The sequence below is a fragment of the Coloeus monedula genome (assembly GCF_965178545.1).
Source record: "Coloeus monedula genome assembly, chromosome: 24".
Classification (NCBI taxonomy): Eukaryota; Metazoa; Chordata; class Aves; order Passeriformes; family Corvidae; genus Coloeus; species Coloeus monedula.
Window position 1 is genome coordinate 3,257,255 of NC_138804.1, and position 14,482 is coordinate 3,271,736.

Here is a 14,482-nt window from a genome sequence, read left to right on the forward strand (position 1 = left end):
GGGCTTCCGGGATAGCCAAACACGTGTTGCAGCCGGCCCAGGGGCCCAGGAAGGATTATAAAAACATCCAGACACCCAAACTTCCCAGATCATTATCAGGCAGAGAACACATTCTCATGGATTTGGTGCCTGTGTGGTGCCAAGCATGGGGAGATGCTCAGCCAGGTTGGCCACAGATGGGCATCTGGGGCAAGTTGGATCCGCACCTGAGTGGTACCCACACCCTGAGTATCCCGTACCTGCATGTGGTGGGTGCTTAGGGACACGGGGCCAGAGCCCCCCGAGGGGCTGGTATCCACCCGCCCCAGCTGGCACCACCTGCACTTTGGCTGCTTGGGGCAACCAGCACCGTGCCAGCCCTGCCAACAAGCCCTGTCCCCAGTGCACGAGCCCTCACGGGTGAAACATCTTTTGCATGGCCCCAGGGAGTGCCTGGCACCCTAGCCAAGCACATCTGGCTGAAAGCTGTGGGAGCTACCCCAGCAATGAGGACACCAGCCCGGAAACGCTTCTTTCCCAGAGAGATTCTCTTGTCCCATCCAGGATCCCGGCACTATCTCTCTGCCCCTTCAGCAAGTGCTGGACTATGAGGCCTGGACAGTGCCCAGGGCTGTCACCCACCCCGGTTTGGGTGACAGGAGCAGGGATGGGAGCTCTGCTTCCTGTGGGAGAGTAGAGGAGGGACCACCTGGCTCTGGGCAAGTGGAAGAGTGGGGAGTGTGGCTGGGGCTTGCCACAGCCAAGAGCGGCAGCCAGGTTGTCCAGGTTTTCCAACACTGGCCAGGCTGTCCCCATGCTGGGGACATGAACTGGTTTAAACCCTCACCCTAGACCCTGTGAGTCCCGCACAGAACTACAACTCCTGCCAGTGTGCTCCATCAGGACACCAGCCAATGTCCCACTTTCCTGCAGGAGGGAACCATGCTGGAGGAGAACAAGGGCTGGAAAGCTCCTTCCACCTCTGCAGGCACTGCCGCAACCAAAGCTCCTGCATCCTGTTGCTGCGGGAGCCTAGGATGTGGTTGGGACACGGTGCTGTGGCCGATGCCATCACAGGGCACACGGGGCTGGATGAGGGGCTGGCCCCAGGCACCGGGGTCCCACAGCATCACTCTCCGGCACCGCTCCCGCCCCATGTTCTGCGTCGCCCCCTTGACCTGTTGCTATTGTCATCTCCAATATCACACAGGGATGTGAGAGGCTGGAAGTCGCCTCTTTTCCTGCCAGGTTAAATCGCTCACTAGGAATGTCTATTATTCCCACAAGTCAACTTTCCCCTCCGCGGTATGTGTCAGGGGTCAGGGCTGGCACCACATGAAAGCAACGGGTATTCAATAACCGAGAGCCGTGGAAAGGCTTCAGTCCAAGCCCAGCCACGTTGGGGTTTATTGATGCAGATGCCTTTCCCCATTTGTTTCCTATAAACAGCACATGGTAATATTTAGTAGGTTTCAAACAGAGCTTTTTGCATATTCTCCCTTGTCTGCAGCGAGCTGCTCAGTAGTAGACAGTTTTAATTTACTTAATGCAATTTCTGCTTTTTGTTCTTCCAGAAGGTCTGGGCTGGTTTTGACCCTGTCGCCCCAGCAAATTACTGTAATTCCCAAGGGAACAGGAGTCTGGGATCCACTCTCTGCAGGGGTGAGGTCACGGGATCTCACTCCCCCCACATCCTCTGGGACACAGCCTCAGGAGCTGGGTGCGTGTTGGGGCTGTTTGGGGCTGCCCTGGCTGGTAAGGCCTGGCTCCTGCTCCTGGCCAGACAAAAAAAGCCACTTTATTGCAAAAGCTGCCACTTCCCCGTCCTCAGGGCTGGCAGAGGTCAGGGCAAAGCCCCGGGTGCTCAATGCCCAGGATGGCGCATGACCACAGGGTGACCCCTGGAGCAGGGAATGCCCACGAGCATGGAGCAGAGATCCCACCAGAGCAGGGCTCCTGGGGAGCACTTACACAAGAAAGGGAAGCAGGAACCCCTGCTCCTGGAGAGCAGCTGTTCCTTGTCTCCACACCCCTGGCAGCAGCACTACATAGCTGATACCAGCCATGGAGCAGCACCGAGCTGGCAGAGAGAGGAGGCACAGATGGCCCTCCAGGTGATTTTTTGCCACTGTAAATGCCCACGGAGTCCTCCCTCTGCAGCAGCTACTTTGGCTGGTGGCAACAAGTCCCAGACACTGGGTACACAGCAGCATTCACAGACCCCAAACCACCCACACTGAGTGTCTGCCCCCAGTGCCACCGCAGTCCCTCCGTGTGTGGAATACTGGGCAGGTTTGTCCAGGCAGCAGCTTCCAGGCGTGCTGGCAGCCAGGAATTCTTGGTGCAGTGCTGCCGTCACCCTGCCAGCCCTGGGCACCCTGTCACGACTATCACCTTGCCAGCCTCAGGCAGTGGGTGAGCCCCTGCTGCTGCTCCCCAGAAGCACCTGCCAACAGAACACAGGCACGAGGAGACCAAAGAATTGACACCGCGACTCTTTTAATGCAATTGCTTCTAAAATGCAGCTTTAAAGTGACTTGGAATGGTCAACAATGAGAAATAAGGGATGGTTTTGAGCTCTGCAACGTGACCATGTGGCACCTCTGCCCTCAACACCCACTGCCACTGCCGGGCCACCGCCAGGCCTCCGACTGCTCTTGCAGCCACCCACTGTCCCTTCACAGGGCACATGTCACACAGGGCATCCAAAGGGACTCTCTGGGGCCAATAAAGGGACAGCGTGAACCATCCAGTGCCAAATGACCCAACCTGCCTCCAAAAAAGCCAAAAAAGAGCAGCACAAGTAGCGGGTTGCTCCCTCTCACCTCACACTCGGGCATCAACCGACACAGATTGTGGAGCTCCCAAAGACCTCATGGGGCCGTGCCTTCATGCTATGTAAAGTGATTTGGGAACCCGATGCCTGACTGTGTTCTCTGGCTCTGGGTGGCAGAGGAAGCTGATGTTCCAATCTCTTGCTTTTTGTTATCTATTGCTTATGTATTTATTTTTCAGAGCAGCAAGTGCCACAGGTGAAGTAACTAGGAAATTCTGCTGCAGCTGAACACCAGTGAGAATGAACCCCGGCACCGCACTGGTCGCACCACGCAGCCTTTACACCCCCCAACAGCAGAACAGTGCCTGGAATGCCTTTAACACTTCCCAGGCCTCAGCCTGAGTTTGGTTCTCACTCCCGTGACTCCCCATGCAGCCCTGGGCAGTGCCCACTGTGGAGCACTGATGCCATTCTAGCCACTCTTTCTCCACGTAAAATAGTTCCTACTGCTCCACTGGAGTGTGACTCCCAAGAGGGGAGTGGTGAGGCTTCTGGGGGAGGGACACTGGAAAGGCATGGGACTCTCAGATTTCTGTGGTGCCATGGCCCCCTGAGCAGAGCAGCCCCCACCCTGGTGCCAGCACTCCAACAGCTCTCCCCAGTCACCCCTTTGGATCAAGCCTGCATTTGCCAATGACTTCAGAATCAAGTGCAGGAAGCCAGTTTGCTCTACAGAAACACTACACACTTATCTCCAAACAGATTTTAAACACCTCATTTAAGGAAGGACAGGGTTTAGCAGGGAATTAGTGGGCTCTTGTAGCTTGGTCTCCAATTCTGGCCATCCGACACCGATCCAGATGTGAAGAGACTGGAGCTCTCCTGGAGTCTGAGCAGCTGTTCTCACACAACTCAGGTCACAATTGGAAACTGAGCGTAGGAAGCCCCCGGAGGAAAAGTAAAAGACATCACCTGATGAAAAAGCTTCAGAATGAACCTGGGAAATAAACACCAACCAGACAATCGTCTTCTACAGAGGATGGAAGTGAGAGTAGAAGAAAATAACACCTGAAACAGTCAGTGAGTCAGTCTGAGTGTGCAGGGGCAGGAGATCCCTATGGATCTGTGAGGGAAACTAATGGCCAAACCCAGCTGGTCCCTCCAGTCCCCAGGGAGATGGGGCCGTGGTTCACTCCTCCCCAGCTGGAAGGTTGTCTTCAATCCTCCTGATGAACTTCATCCGTATTTCTGTGACGCTGTCGCCCTTCAGGGTATCCTGGACAAACTTCACGTCGACAGCCATCTGCACCTAAGTGAGGGAAGAGGAGAGAGGAGCTGCTAACTCCCTCCTCACAGCAGCTTCTCCAGGGACTGGACGATCCTGGAGCACCAGCTTAAGGGCTCTGAGGGCATGATATGACATACAGGATTCTACATAGTCCTAAATTTGAGACACAGCTGTTCTCTTGTCCTGGCCAATTCCCAGCTTGGGCTCACAGCAGCTGCAGAGTGAGGATTTTGGAGCTTCATACAAACTCAGGGAGATACAAGTGCTTGAACTTGGGTCATGAACTGAAGAGGTTCAGGCATCACCTCTGGGCCTCAGCTGCCACACATGACTGCAGCCAAGTGCTCCTGCAGCCCTGCCCTTCTCCTGGGAATGCATCTCAAGTCCAAAGCAAACCCAGAAGTCACGAACATGGACCAGAACTGAAGTATCTGCTGACACCTGGCTATCCATACACCCATCCCAAGGGAAGAGAGAGGTGGCTCACCATTTCCAGGGCACCTCGCAGCACCCCACAGAGCAGGTTGGAGTAGATGAGGGTTGAGTGGTTGTCAGGGAGCTCCACAAAGTCCACCAAGGGGTTGTTTTCCAAAATCAGGGAGAACTCGTCGCCCCCAGGGCTCCAGTTGGTGATGCTCGGAGTGATGCCCAGGTACATCTTAAATGCAATCTGTTGTGTCAAACAGGAAGAACAAGAACAGGTGAGGCAGCAGCACATCTTTGGTCTTTGTAAAATTACTCAAGGAGTTTGCAAACACCTCTCCTTTCTTCCAGTTCCCACCAGCAAGCAGTACTTCGGCTAAAGCTTTTTTTTAACTCCCCAAAATCTCCATCAGACTCTCAGAACAGTCCTGTGAATAGCAAATATTCCATCCTCACATGCAAAACCCCGAAAAAACCTGACAAAGCTGTGCTTGGACACTTACCTTTGCAATAACATCCGCAGTTTCACGGAAATCGTGGCATCTCCCAACATTGGAACGGGCCAGGAAGTCCTCGATGAGCCGGACACCGATGTTGTAACCCCTGTGAAGGGACCAGAGCAGCAGCTTTAGAAAGACAACAAATACTTATAAAATAAGACAGCAGAGAAGCAAAGCCTAATCTGAGAAACGTCAGCGTTAAATAACTTCAGCCTGCCAGGACTTTGCTCCCGGAGCAGCACGTATGGATGTGGCTGTGATCCCTGCCGTGATCCCACACGGCTCCAGCACAGCACATCCCCTCCCATTTGTGCATCCACTCACATTTTGTCCAGCTGCTTGTTGACGTCGTCGTCGTTCTCGTAGTCCTTGCAGAGCTGGGTGACCAGGGCACCGTAGGTGAGCGTGAACAGCTCCGAGTTCTGCGCACAGGGAAAGAGATTCACACAACAGAACGTGCCCCAGCTCCGCTGCCTCCGTGTCCAGCGCCGCCACCCTCGGCACGCAGAGGGGAACAGGGACCTGCTGTCTCAAAGGAATCTGGTGCTTAATAAGGAGAGATCCCAGCTCCAATTCTGGCAACAACTTCATTCTGCTTGGAACAGGGCTTGGAGGAACCTGGTCTACTGGAAGGTGTCCCTGCCCTTAGCAAGGGTGGAACTGGATGAGTTTTAAGATCCCTTCCAACCCAAACCATTCTGGGATTTTGGGAAAGAGACCAACACCTCCCGGGTAGCTGGAGGTGCCATGCCAGGGCCCTGAATTTACCTCAACTACTGGCCTAGAGCTGAGATCTGACTCAAACTCTTCCCTCTGTTTTGTGAACATGCTACAAACGGGCAGTGCCCGTTAGGCTCCAGCTCTGGTCCTTCCAACAGGCCCAAAATGCTCCTCCAGTCAGGGATTTATGAAATTCTGTACCAAGAAAAAGGACTCGTCTGGTCCCTAGAAAGTTGTCCAGGCACAGAATTTGCTTCACAGATTGAAATCAGCTCCTCAGACCCAGAATAGGCTCAGGGAGGCCAAAACCAGGCCAGCTCACCACACAGGTGCTGTGCACATCCACTGGGACTGGCCACAACCAAAGTCACTCATGTTTTCTTTGTACGATTGTCAGATTTGCAGAAAATTTGTGAAAAAAGGGAAAAGTTCTCCTCTCCCAGCCACCACCTTCGATCTTCACCCTTAAATGATGTCAAAGAGCATTTTTGGGGAGCCTTAAGTCAGACCAGTGATTAATGAAGTCATTACAGGCTGCAGAACAAAACTCTGCAAAAGGAAGTATTTTGGGGAACAAACAAACCCCCAGCACTGCTTTCTGCTGTCAGTTTTGGCATGCAGAGGGATCACAGGGGCTGACCTGGGATCTGTCACCTACCATGAGCTGCAGAGAGGCAGAAGGTGAAATGAATGGCAAATACCAATACTAGAGAATGAAAGCAGCAGCAGGCAGGGAGGGAAAAGAGACAAGATCAGAGTTAAGTGACAACACAGATCACCACAAGTTCACACAAAGCCACAACAAACACACAGAGGAAACACCCCCAAACAAACAGAAATTGGGTTTGTAGAGGACACGGGGAATTCCACCTTGTCTTGTTCCTGGATTAGGAAAAAATTCTTCCCTGTGAGGGTGGGCAGGCCCTGGCACAGGGTGCCCAGAGCAGCTGTGGCTGCCCCTGGATCCCTGGCAGTGCCCAAGGCCAGGTTGGACGGGGCTGGGAGCAGCCTGGGACAGTGGAAGGTGTCCCTGCCCATGGCAGGGGTGGGATGGGATGAGCTTTAAGGCCCCTTCCAATCCGTACCACTCTGTGATTCTGGGATTGCCATTCACAAGGACAACAGCAACCAAAAGGCTTCAGGTATGAAAACAACCAGTCAGGCTGCTTGGAGCTGTTGCCCCACTTTGGATCTAAAGAACTGAACACATTATTCAGGGGTTTTACTTAAAAACTTGCTCTCATCTCAGAAAACTAAAAGTTGGGCAATTCGCATCACTGGAAGGACAAGGTGGAAGTTCCTTTGGCTCAGCTGGAGTCAGAGACTTGGCAGAGAATTTAACAGACATGCAGAAGAGGTTGTGTTGCTTTTAAGAGTTTCAGTCTTCTAGTAAAGACAGAGGTGAAGAGGGGATGGGGATGGATGGAGGGAATCCAGCTGTCCCCAGCCTGAGGTGCTGTCACGGTGCGAGGCCATGGAAGTGTCACCTGCCACCATCAGCCCCAACACACCCAGAGGTGATCTCAGTTATTGCTGAGACGTTGTTATTAAAGGCAACTTAAGCTGTTACAATAAGGCAAACTCCTACACTCAGATTTGGACAAATTTTTTTCATTTTCAGCCCATCTGATGCAATTAAAGTGCCCAAAACTTCTCCAGTATTTTTATTATTTGACACTGCAGAGCAGTGTACAGTCTCCACACGATGCATCTGTTCTATGGCTACGGAAGTGTCGGAACTCCAGTGAATTAACACCATTTTTTAAGCAATAGTTGCATTTAAGGAGCTGAATCCCTAGAAAAGAATTCCCTGGGTGTGGAGAGGCAGGAGGGGGGCAGCTAAGCCTGACCCAGCACCTCCTCACGGCCAAAGAGGGAGAAAAAAACCCAGGTTTTATTTTTTATTACTCCTTTTGCATTAAAAATTAATGAATTCGACCTGGTTTGACCCAGAATCCGAGCTCAGCTCCGGAGCTTTGGGCTTCATCTCAGTTCCTGACTCAGCTGGGCTGATAACGCGGAATGAGTTGGTGAGGGGAAGCGAGACACGCCAGGGAAGCATTTTGGGTGTGAACTTCCCACAAACGAGAGCGCCCGGTGCCGCTGATGGCTGCCCGGCCCCACCGCACCGAGCGCTCCGGGCCGGGCCCGATCACTCCCGCCCCGGGCCGGTCCCCCGGGTGCCCCGCGCCCTGCGCTCGCCGCACCGGCCCCTCCGTTACCATTTTCTTGCTCTCGGTGCCGCGCCCGCCCTGCCGCGACATCGTGTCCGCCCGGCCCGGCCCGGCCCGGCCCGGCCCAGCCGCTCCGTCCGCCGCGGGGCACCAAGGGACTCCCGGGGCACCGCAGGGCACCACGGGACACGCAGTCCCCGCCGCGCCGCCCGCCGCGCCCCGCCCGCACCGCTGGACTACAAGTCCCAGAGTGCACCGCGCGCACGCTGGGTTCATCTGTCCCGCGTCACGTGACTGGAGGACACCGACCAATCCCGGCACGTAGGGGAGGTCAGGTGACGGCCGCGGTCGCCGCCAGGGGGCGCTACTGCCCGCCGCCAGCGTGGTGCCGCCGCTGTCGAGGCCCCGTTGGGCCCGGCCGCTCCCGGGACCGCCGCTCCCGCTCCCCCGGCCTCACGTCCCGAGGTGTCCGCCGGGAGCGTGCGGCCCCTGCCCGGCCGGTGACGGGATGGTGGCCCTGATGCTGCTCCCTGCGGTCGGTCCCGGCGCTGGCGGCCTGGTGCTGGCGGCTTCCTGCAGGCCTCCCCGCGGCCCCCCAGCCCCGGCTGACGTTGCTGGGTCAGTAACTCCTCACGGGCCGTCGGCAGAGCAAGGGTCTCCCCTTGGAAAAGGGACTTTTTCTGGTGCACCTGGGCTGGGCTCCTGCTCCCACCTTGGTCCCACACTGCCACCTTGGAATCGGAATAGAATCATGGAATATCCCGAGCTGGAACGGACCCACAAGGATCATCGAGTCCAACTCCTGGCTCTGCATGGGACACCCCAACAATCCCACCATATGCCTGGGAGCATTGTCCAAACGCTCCTTGAGCTCTGCCAGGGCCAGGCCCTGCGGAGCCTGTTTCTGTGCCTCCCTTGCCCAGCTCCAGGGGCTCAGCAGAGGCTGATTCCTGGAGAAAGGGCGACTGGTGTCCCTGGGTGGATGAAGTGAGGCCTGTGCTGGCAGGATTGGGCAGGCTCCGAGCCTCAGGCTGCGGCTCAGAACAGGAGCAGGTTTCCAGCCTGTGAGAACTGCAAATGGCCCCCAAGAACAGAGCAAAGGACAGGGTGTCACAGAAACCAGCCTGGCCTGGGGCTCCAGGAACTGCAGGGAATATTCCCTGGAACAACCCAGCTTCTCCTAACCCTCCTCAAGCCAGCATTGCCCCTAGAGCACCAGGTTCTGCTCCCAGACAGACTGTGCCTGCTGTTGTTAACTTATTTATTTAATCTCCTGTTATTTATTTATTCCATTATGTCTCTGTCCCAGACCTGTCACTGAGCGAGTGCTGAGCCCTGACCCAGCTGGGTGGTGTGCCAGGGGCAGGACATGCTCTGGGCACAGGGGGTCTCCCCCCACTCCTGCGGGCTGCTCAGGAATTCAGCAGCTGGGAGCTGGCTCGCTGTCATCGCCGAGCAGGAGCGTGGGGACCGGCTGCAGTGACCCACTGGCATTGCCTTACATGGCTGCATCCCTGGGACACTGCCGGCTGCGAGGTACCGGGCCTGGCACTGGAGTGTGTTGTGGTTGTCCCGGGCTGGGGAGCTGCCAGCGTCACCTCCATTGTGCCAGTGAGCTGATGAGATGTCTGTGCTCCCTGTCTCCAGCCCAGCAGTGCCAGGTCCCCTCCTGCTCCCAATCCCAAATGCCACCTTGTGCTCTCTGCCACAATGGCTCCACTGTGCTGGTGGCCACTGGAGATCATTGAATCCTAGAACATCCTGAGTTGGAAGGGACCCACAAGGACTATGGAGTTCAGCTCCTGGCCCTGCCCAGGACACCCCAACAATCCCACCATGTGCCTGAGAGCGTCATCCAAACGCTCCTGGAGCTCTGGCAGCCTTGGGGCCGTGCCCATTCCCTGGGGAGCCTGGGCAGTGCCCAGCACCCTCTGGGGGAAGAACGTTTTCCTAATATTCAACTAAGAAGGCACCATGTTCCCGGTCACTGCAGAGGTCCCTGGCAGTGTCCCCCCATGCTGAGCTGGGGGGCAAGAGGGGCACATAGGCAGGCCCGCGCTGGCATCTCATTCCGTGTCTGGCCAAAACGCCCGGTGAGCACATGGAGATCCTTCCCAGGTGGAGCCGTTACTGCTCCCCGGCCCCGGGCAGGGGCCGAGCCGGCCCCGCTGCAGCCGAGGGCACCGAGAACCGGTCCGACGGCGCCGGGCGGCTCTGCCGGTTCCCGCCCGCAGACGGGAGATGCTCCGGAAGACGGGTGGAACCAAACGCCGCGACTTGTCCCCGCGGCGGGGCCCGGCTGCGCGGAGCTCGGGGATACAGATACAGACCCCGATGCACCGGGTGCATCTCGCAAATCGGCCCGGGGAGCGGCAAAGGCCCGTGCCCCCGACCCGTCCCGTCCCATCCTGCCGCGCTCCGCCCCGTCCGGTGGGCGCAGGACCGGCTGCAGCGCGCTCCGCCCCTCCGCGCCCATCGCCGGGGCCTCGGGGCGCGGGGGCCGGGCCGGGCCGAGCCGTGCTGTGCAGATCCCGGGAGCCGGGCCGGGCCATGCCGTGCGGATCGCGGGGGCCGAGCCGTGCCGTGCGGCGCGGGGCTCGCCCGGGAGCGGCGCTGGGGCTGCGGGTCCTGGTGCTGAGCGCGGCGCTGGGCGCGGGGGCGGTCCGGGCTCAGCCGCCTCCCTTCCCTTTCTGGGACCCCTCGCTGCCCTGGCACCGCCGCCTCGACGACCTGCTGGGCCGGCTGAGCCCCGCCGAGCTGGTGCTGCAGGTGAGGGGGCGGTGGGACCCCCCCCGGACCCCCGCGGGATTCCCCGCTCAACGCCGCTGCCCCGCAGGTGGCGAGGGGCGGAGCGATGGGGAACGGCCCCGCGCCCCCCATCCCGCGCTTGGGCATCTCGCCCTACAACTGGAACACGGAGTGCCTGCGGGGCGACGCCGAGGCACCCGGATGGGCCACGGCCTTCCCGCAAGCGTTGGGGCTCGCCGCCGCCTTCAGGTACCGGCAGCGGGCACCGGGCACCCTGGGGTGTGGCATGTGGCCTTGTGAGACAGGTCCCCCCTTGCCTACGCCGCCCTGACACCCCTGTACTGTCCCCACAGCCCCGAGCTCATCTACCGTGTGGCTAACGCCACGGCCACCGAGGTGAGAGCCAAGCACAACAGCTTTGCTGCCGCTGGCCGCTACAGTGACCACACCGGGCTCAGCTGCTTCAGCCCTGTCCTGAACATCATGAGGCACCCACTGTGGGGGAGGAACCAGGTGCCAGCCTGGGAGGGTGTCGCCTGGCTGGGATTGGACCGTGGCTGACCAGCTGGACGTGGCCATGGCTTGCCAGGCTGTGGGGGTGTGGGGACGGGGCTCCCAGCGGTGACCCGCCTGTGCCTCGGACAGGAGACCTATGGGGAGGACCCGTTCCTGAGTGGGGAGCTGGCCCGCAGCTTCGTGCAGGGGCTGCAGGGGCAGCACCCTCGTTATGTCACGGCCAGTGCTGGCTGCAAACACTTCAGTGTGCACGGAGGCCCTGAGAACATCCCCGTCTCCAGGCTCAGCTTCGACGCCAAGGTGAGCGCAGCAGGGCCAGGGGTGTTAGGAGGGCAGAGGACTCACCAGGTGCTGACCCTGCTCTGCCATGGCGCTTGCAGGTGCTGGAGCGGGACTGGCGCATGACCTTCCTGCCCCAGTTCCAGGCGTGTGTGCGTGCTGGCTCCTACAGCTTCATGTGCAGCTACAACAGGTGTGGAGCGTGGCAGGGGCCACGTGGGCTGGGCTGCCCTTGGCATGGCCAGTGCCCTGCTCTCCCGGCTGCCCCATCCCCTCTCCAACAGGATCAACGGCGTTCCTGCCTGTGCCAACAAGAAGCTGCTGACAGACATCCTGCGTGGCGAGTGGGGATTTGATGGGTACGTGGTGAGCGACGAGGGGGCTGTGGAGCTCATCATGCTGGGGCACCACTACACGCGCACCTTCCTGGAGACAGCAGTTGGTGAGCTCGCAGGCTGGGCATGGGGTCAGTCCCCAGGCATTGCGCAGCCGTGATGGGAGTTCTCTCTTCTCCCTGGCACGGCAGCCTCAGTGAATGCTGGCTGCAACCTGGAGCTGTCCTATGGCATGAGGAACAACGTCTTCATGCACATCCCTCAGGCTCTGGCCATGGGCAACATCACACTCCAGGTGAGTGAGGGGAGTGGGACCAGGGGCGTGGGCAGACAGCCTGGGCTGTTCCTGCCAAGCACAACTGGGGCATTGGGTTGGGGTCCCCACAGATGCTGCGTGACCGGGTCCGGCCCCTCTTCTACACACGGATGCGGCTGGGCGAGTTTGACCCCCCAGCCATGAACCCCTACAGCTCCCTGGACCTGAGTGTGGTGCAGAGCCCTGAGCACCGCAACCTCTCGCTGGAAGCTGCTGTCAAGAGCTTTGTGCTGCTGAAGAATGTGCGGGGAACACTGCCCCTGCGGGCCCAGGACCTGTCTGGCCAGCGCCTTGCGGTGAGCCCCTGCAAGGGGGCGGGCAGGGGGGCGTGCTGGCTCCACACCCGTGGCACACAGGTGTCACAGGGCTGCTGGTGCCCACCCTCACCCCTCTGCCCTCTGCAGGTTGTGGGTCCCTTTGCTGACAATCCCCGGGTACTGTTTGGGGACTATGCACCAGTGCCAGAGCCTCAGTACATCTACACTCCCCGGTGAGAAAGCGTGGTGCCACCTCATGTCCCCCTCTCCTGGTCACTGTCCCTCTCTTCTGGGCACTCTCCAGGGCTGCTGCTGGAGCTGCTTGGCCCTTGGCTGGTGGCCAGGGCAAGGGGCGTGTCCCCATTGTGCCCCTACCCTGGGGCACAGCTGCCCCTGTGTCCTCTGCTCTTCCCTGGTGCAGGAGGGGGCTGGAGATGCTGGGGGCCAATGTCAGCTTCACGGCGGGCTGCAGCGAACCACGGTGCCAGCAGTACTCACGGTCAGAGCTGGTGAGGGTGGTGGGGGCGGCTGACGTGGTGCTGATCTGCCTGGGGACAGGTAGGTGGGAGCGGGAGGGCACTGGGTGGGCACTGCCAGGGGGAGGGGAGTGCTCTGGGGGAGGGGGGGTGCCCATGACCCCCTCTGAGGCGGTCAGTGCCCCTCTGCCCTGTCTGCCCAGAGGGGTGTAAGAAGCTGTCCTTGGCTGTCCCCACCTAGGGGTAGATGTGGAGACAGAGGCAAAAGACCGGAGTGACCTGTCTCTGCCGGGGCACCAGCTGGAGCTACTGCAGGATGCTGTTCAGGCGGGTAGGGCCTCTGTGGGACCTCAACCTGCCCAGGTGTTTCCCATCCATGGGACACCCCAGGGCCATCCCAGCAGTGCCAGTACAGGGCTCTTGGTGATGGCCACCTCCCTGCAGCCGCTGGGCGCCCCATCATTCTGCTGCTGTTCAATGCGGGGCCCCTGGATGTGAGCTGGGCACAGGCACATGACAGCGTGGGAGCCATCCTGGCCTGCTTCTTCCCTGCCCAGGCCACTGGTTTGGCCATAGCCAGGGTCCTGCTGGGCGAGGCAGGGGCCAGCCCGGCTGGCCGGCTGCCGGCCACTTGGCCTGCAGGCATGCACCAGGTAAGGCCAGGGCTGCTGGTGGCACCCATAGCCTTTCCCTGCCTCAGTGGCTGGAGCAGCTGTGGGATGCAGGGCTGGTGCTTGCCTGTGCCTGCCCAGCCCTGCCCTGTTCCACTGGCCCCTTGTCCCACAGGTGCCGCCAATGGAGAACTACACCATGGAGGGACGGACATACCGGTACTATGGGCAGGAGGCTCCGCTCTACCCTTTTGGGTATGGGCTGTCCTACACCACCTTCCGCTATCGGGACCTGGTGCTGAGCCCCCCAGTGCTGCCCGTCTGTGCCAACCTCTCTGTGTCTGTGGTGCTGGAGAACACGGGGCTGCGGGACAGCGAGGAGGTGGGCACAGCTGCTCTGCACTGAGCCGGCTGCGCGGGGTACAGACGTGCCCAAGCTTCTCCCTGCAAGGGGGCTGCTGTGAGGTCCCATTGTGCTGACTGCCATCCCTCCGTGCAGGTGGTGCAGCTGTACCTGCGCTGGGAGCAGTCGTCCGTGCCGGTGCCCCGCTGGCAGCTGGTGGCTTTCCGCCGTGTGGCCGTGCTGGCCGGCCGGGAGACCAAGCTGTCCTTCCAGGTGCTGGCCGAGCAGCGCGCGGTCTGGGCGCAGGACTGGCGCCTGGAGCCCGGCACCTTCACCCTCTTTGCTGGTGGGCAGCAGCCGGGCCAGAAGACGCGGGCGCCCTCGGAGGTGCTGAGCGCGCGGTTCAGTGTCACCGGCACGGCCCGGCCCCTCCGTGGGTGTTAGCGGCGGCCGGTGGCCACGGGGTGCTGGCAGAGAGAAGGGACGCGAGGTACCCTGTGTGCCGCGGGCAGCGCGGTGGTTCTCTGCCCTGCAATAAAGTGCTGGTGCTCCGTGGCAGCTGTGTGGTGCCTCCCCTCCATCCTCCCGGCACGGCTCTGGGATCTCCCCGGAGCAGGACCGCGCTGCTCTTGCCCTGCCCAGTGCTTTCACCTTTCTCCCGTCGCTGTCGCACCCCGAGGTGCTGCTGCAGCCCCACACCCTGTCCGTGCCCCACACCAGCCACGGGGCAGCGGCCGCCCG

At 59.8% G+C, this 14,482-nt stretch overlaps 2 protein-coding genes across 3 annotated transcripts; one reads left to right on the plus strand and one right to left on the minus strand.

Moving 5' to 3' along the window:
• Positions 1-2,461: 2,461 nt before the first annotated feature.
• TRAPPC3 (trafficking protein particle complex subunit 3) lies at positions 2,462-8,019 on the minus strand. 2 transcript variants are annotated; one of them, XM_082296427.1, is made up of 6 exons: positions 7,909-7,987; positions 6,345-6,392; positions 5,291-5,388; positions 4,970-5,069; positions 4,531-4,713; positions 2,462-4,064 (listed from the first exon to the last, which is right to left on the minus strand). In XM_082296427.1, exons 1-6 carry the CDS (start codon positions 7,948-7,950, stop codon positions 3,945-3,947), a joined length of 591 nt encoding a protein of 196 aa, XP_082152553.1. In that variant the 5' UTR covers positions 7,951-7,987; the 3' UTR covers positions 2,462-3,944. The 2 variants fall into 2 exon arrangements, with proteins under 2 accessions (XP_082152553.1, XP_082152554.1); XM_082296428.1 differs by lacking the exon at positions 6,345-6,392 and having other exon boundaries at positions 7,909-8,019.
• A 2,391-nt stretch (positions 8,020-10,410) lies between these two features.
• Positions 10,411-14,245, plus strand: LOC309581746 (uncharacterized protein; the record flags this gene model as incomplete). Its single annotated transcript, XM_082296498.1, has 14 exons — positions 10,411-10,629; positions 10,697-10,857; positions 10,962-11,121; positions 11,254-11,424; positions 11,505-11,596; positions 11,688-11,845; positions 11,930-12,033; positions 12,126-12,350; positions 12,459-12,544; positions 12,733-12,869; positions 13,029-13,118; positions 13,232-13,440; positions 13,574-13,780; positions 13,898-14,245. 14 exons carry the CDS (start codon positions 10,411-10,413, stop codon positions 14,183-14,185), a joined length of 2,307 nt encoding a protein of 768 aa, XP_082152624.1. The 3' UTR covers positions 14,186-14,245.
• Positions 14,246-14,482: the final 237 nt, after the last annotated feature.

Coding starts and splice junctions, on each gene's coding strand:
- TRAPPC3 (XM_082296427.1), bottom strand. CDS start 7,950: ATGTCGCGGCAGGGCGGGCGCGGCACCGAGAGCAAGAAAATG. Junction 4,714..4,969: donor CTGCGGATGTTATTGCAAAG/GTAAGTGTCCAA, acceptor TTGACACAACAG/ATTGCATTTAAGATGTACCT. Junction 4,065..4,530: donor TGCGAGGTGCCCTGGAAATG/GTGAGCCACCTC, acceptor TCCCTCACTTAG/GTGCAGATGGCTGTCGACGT.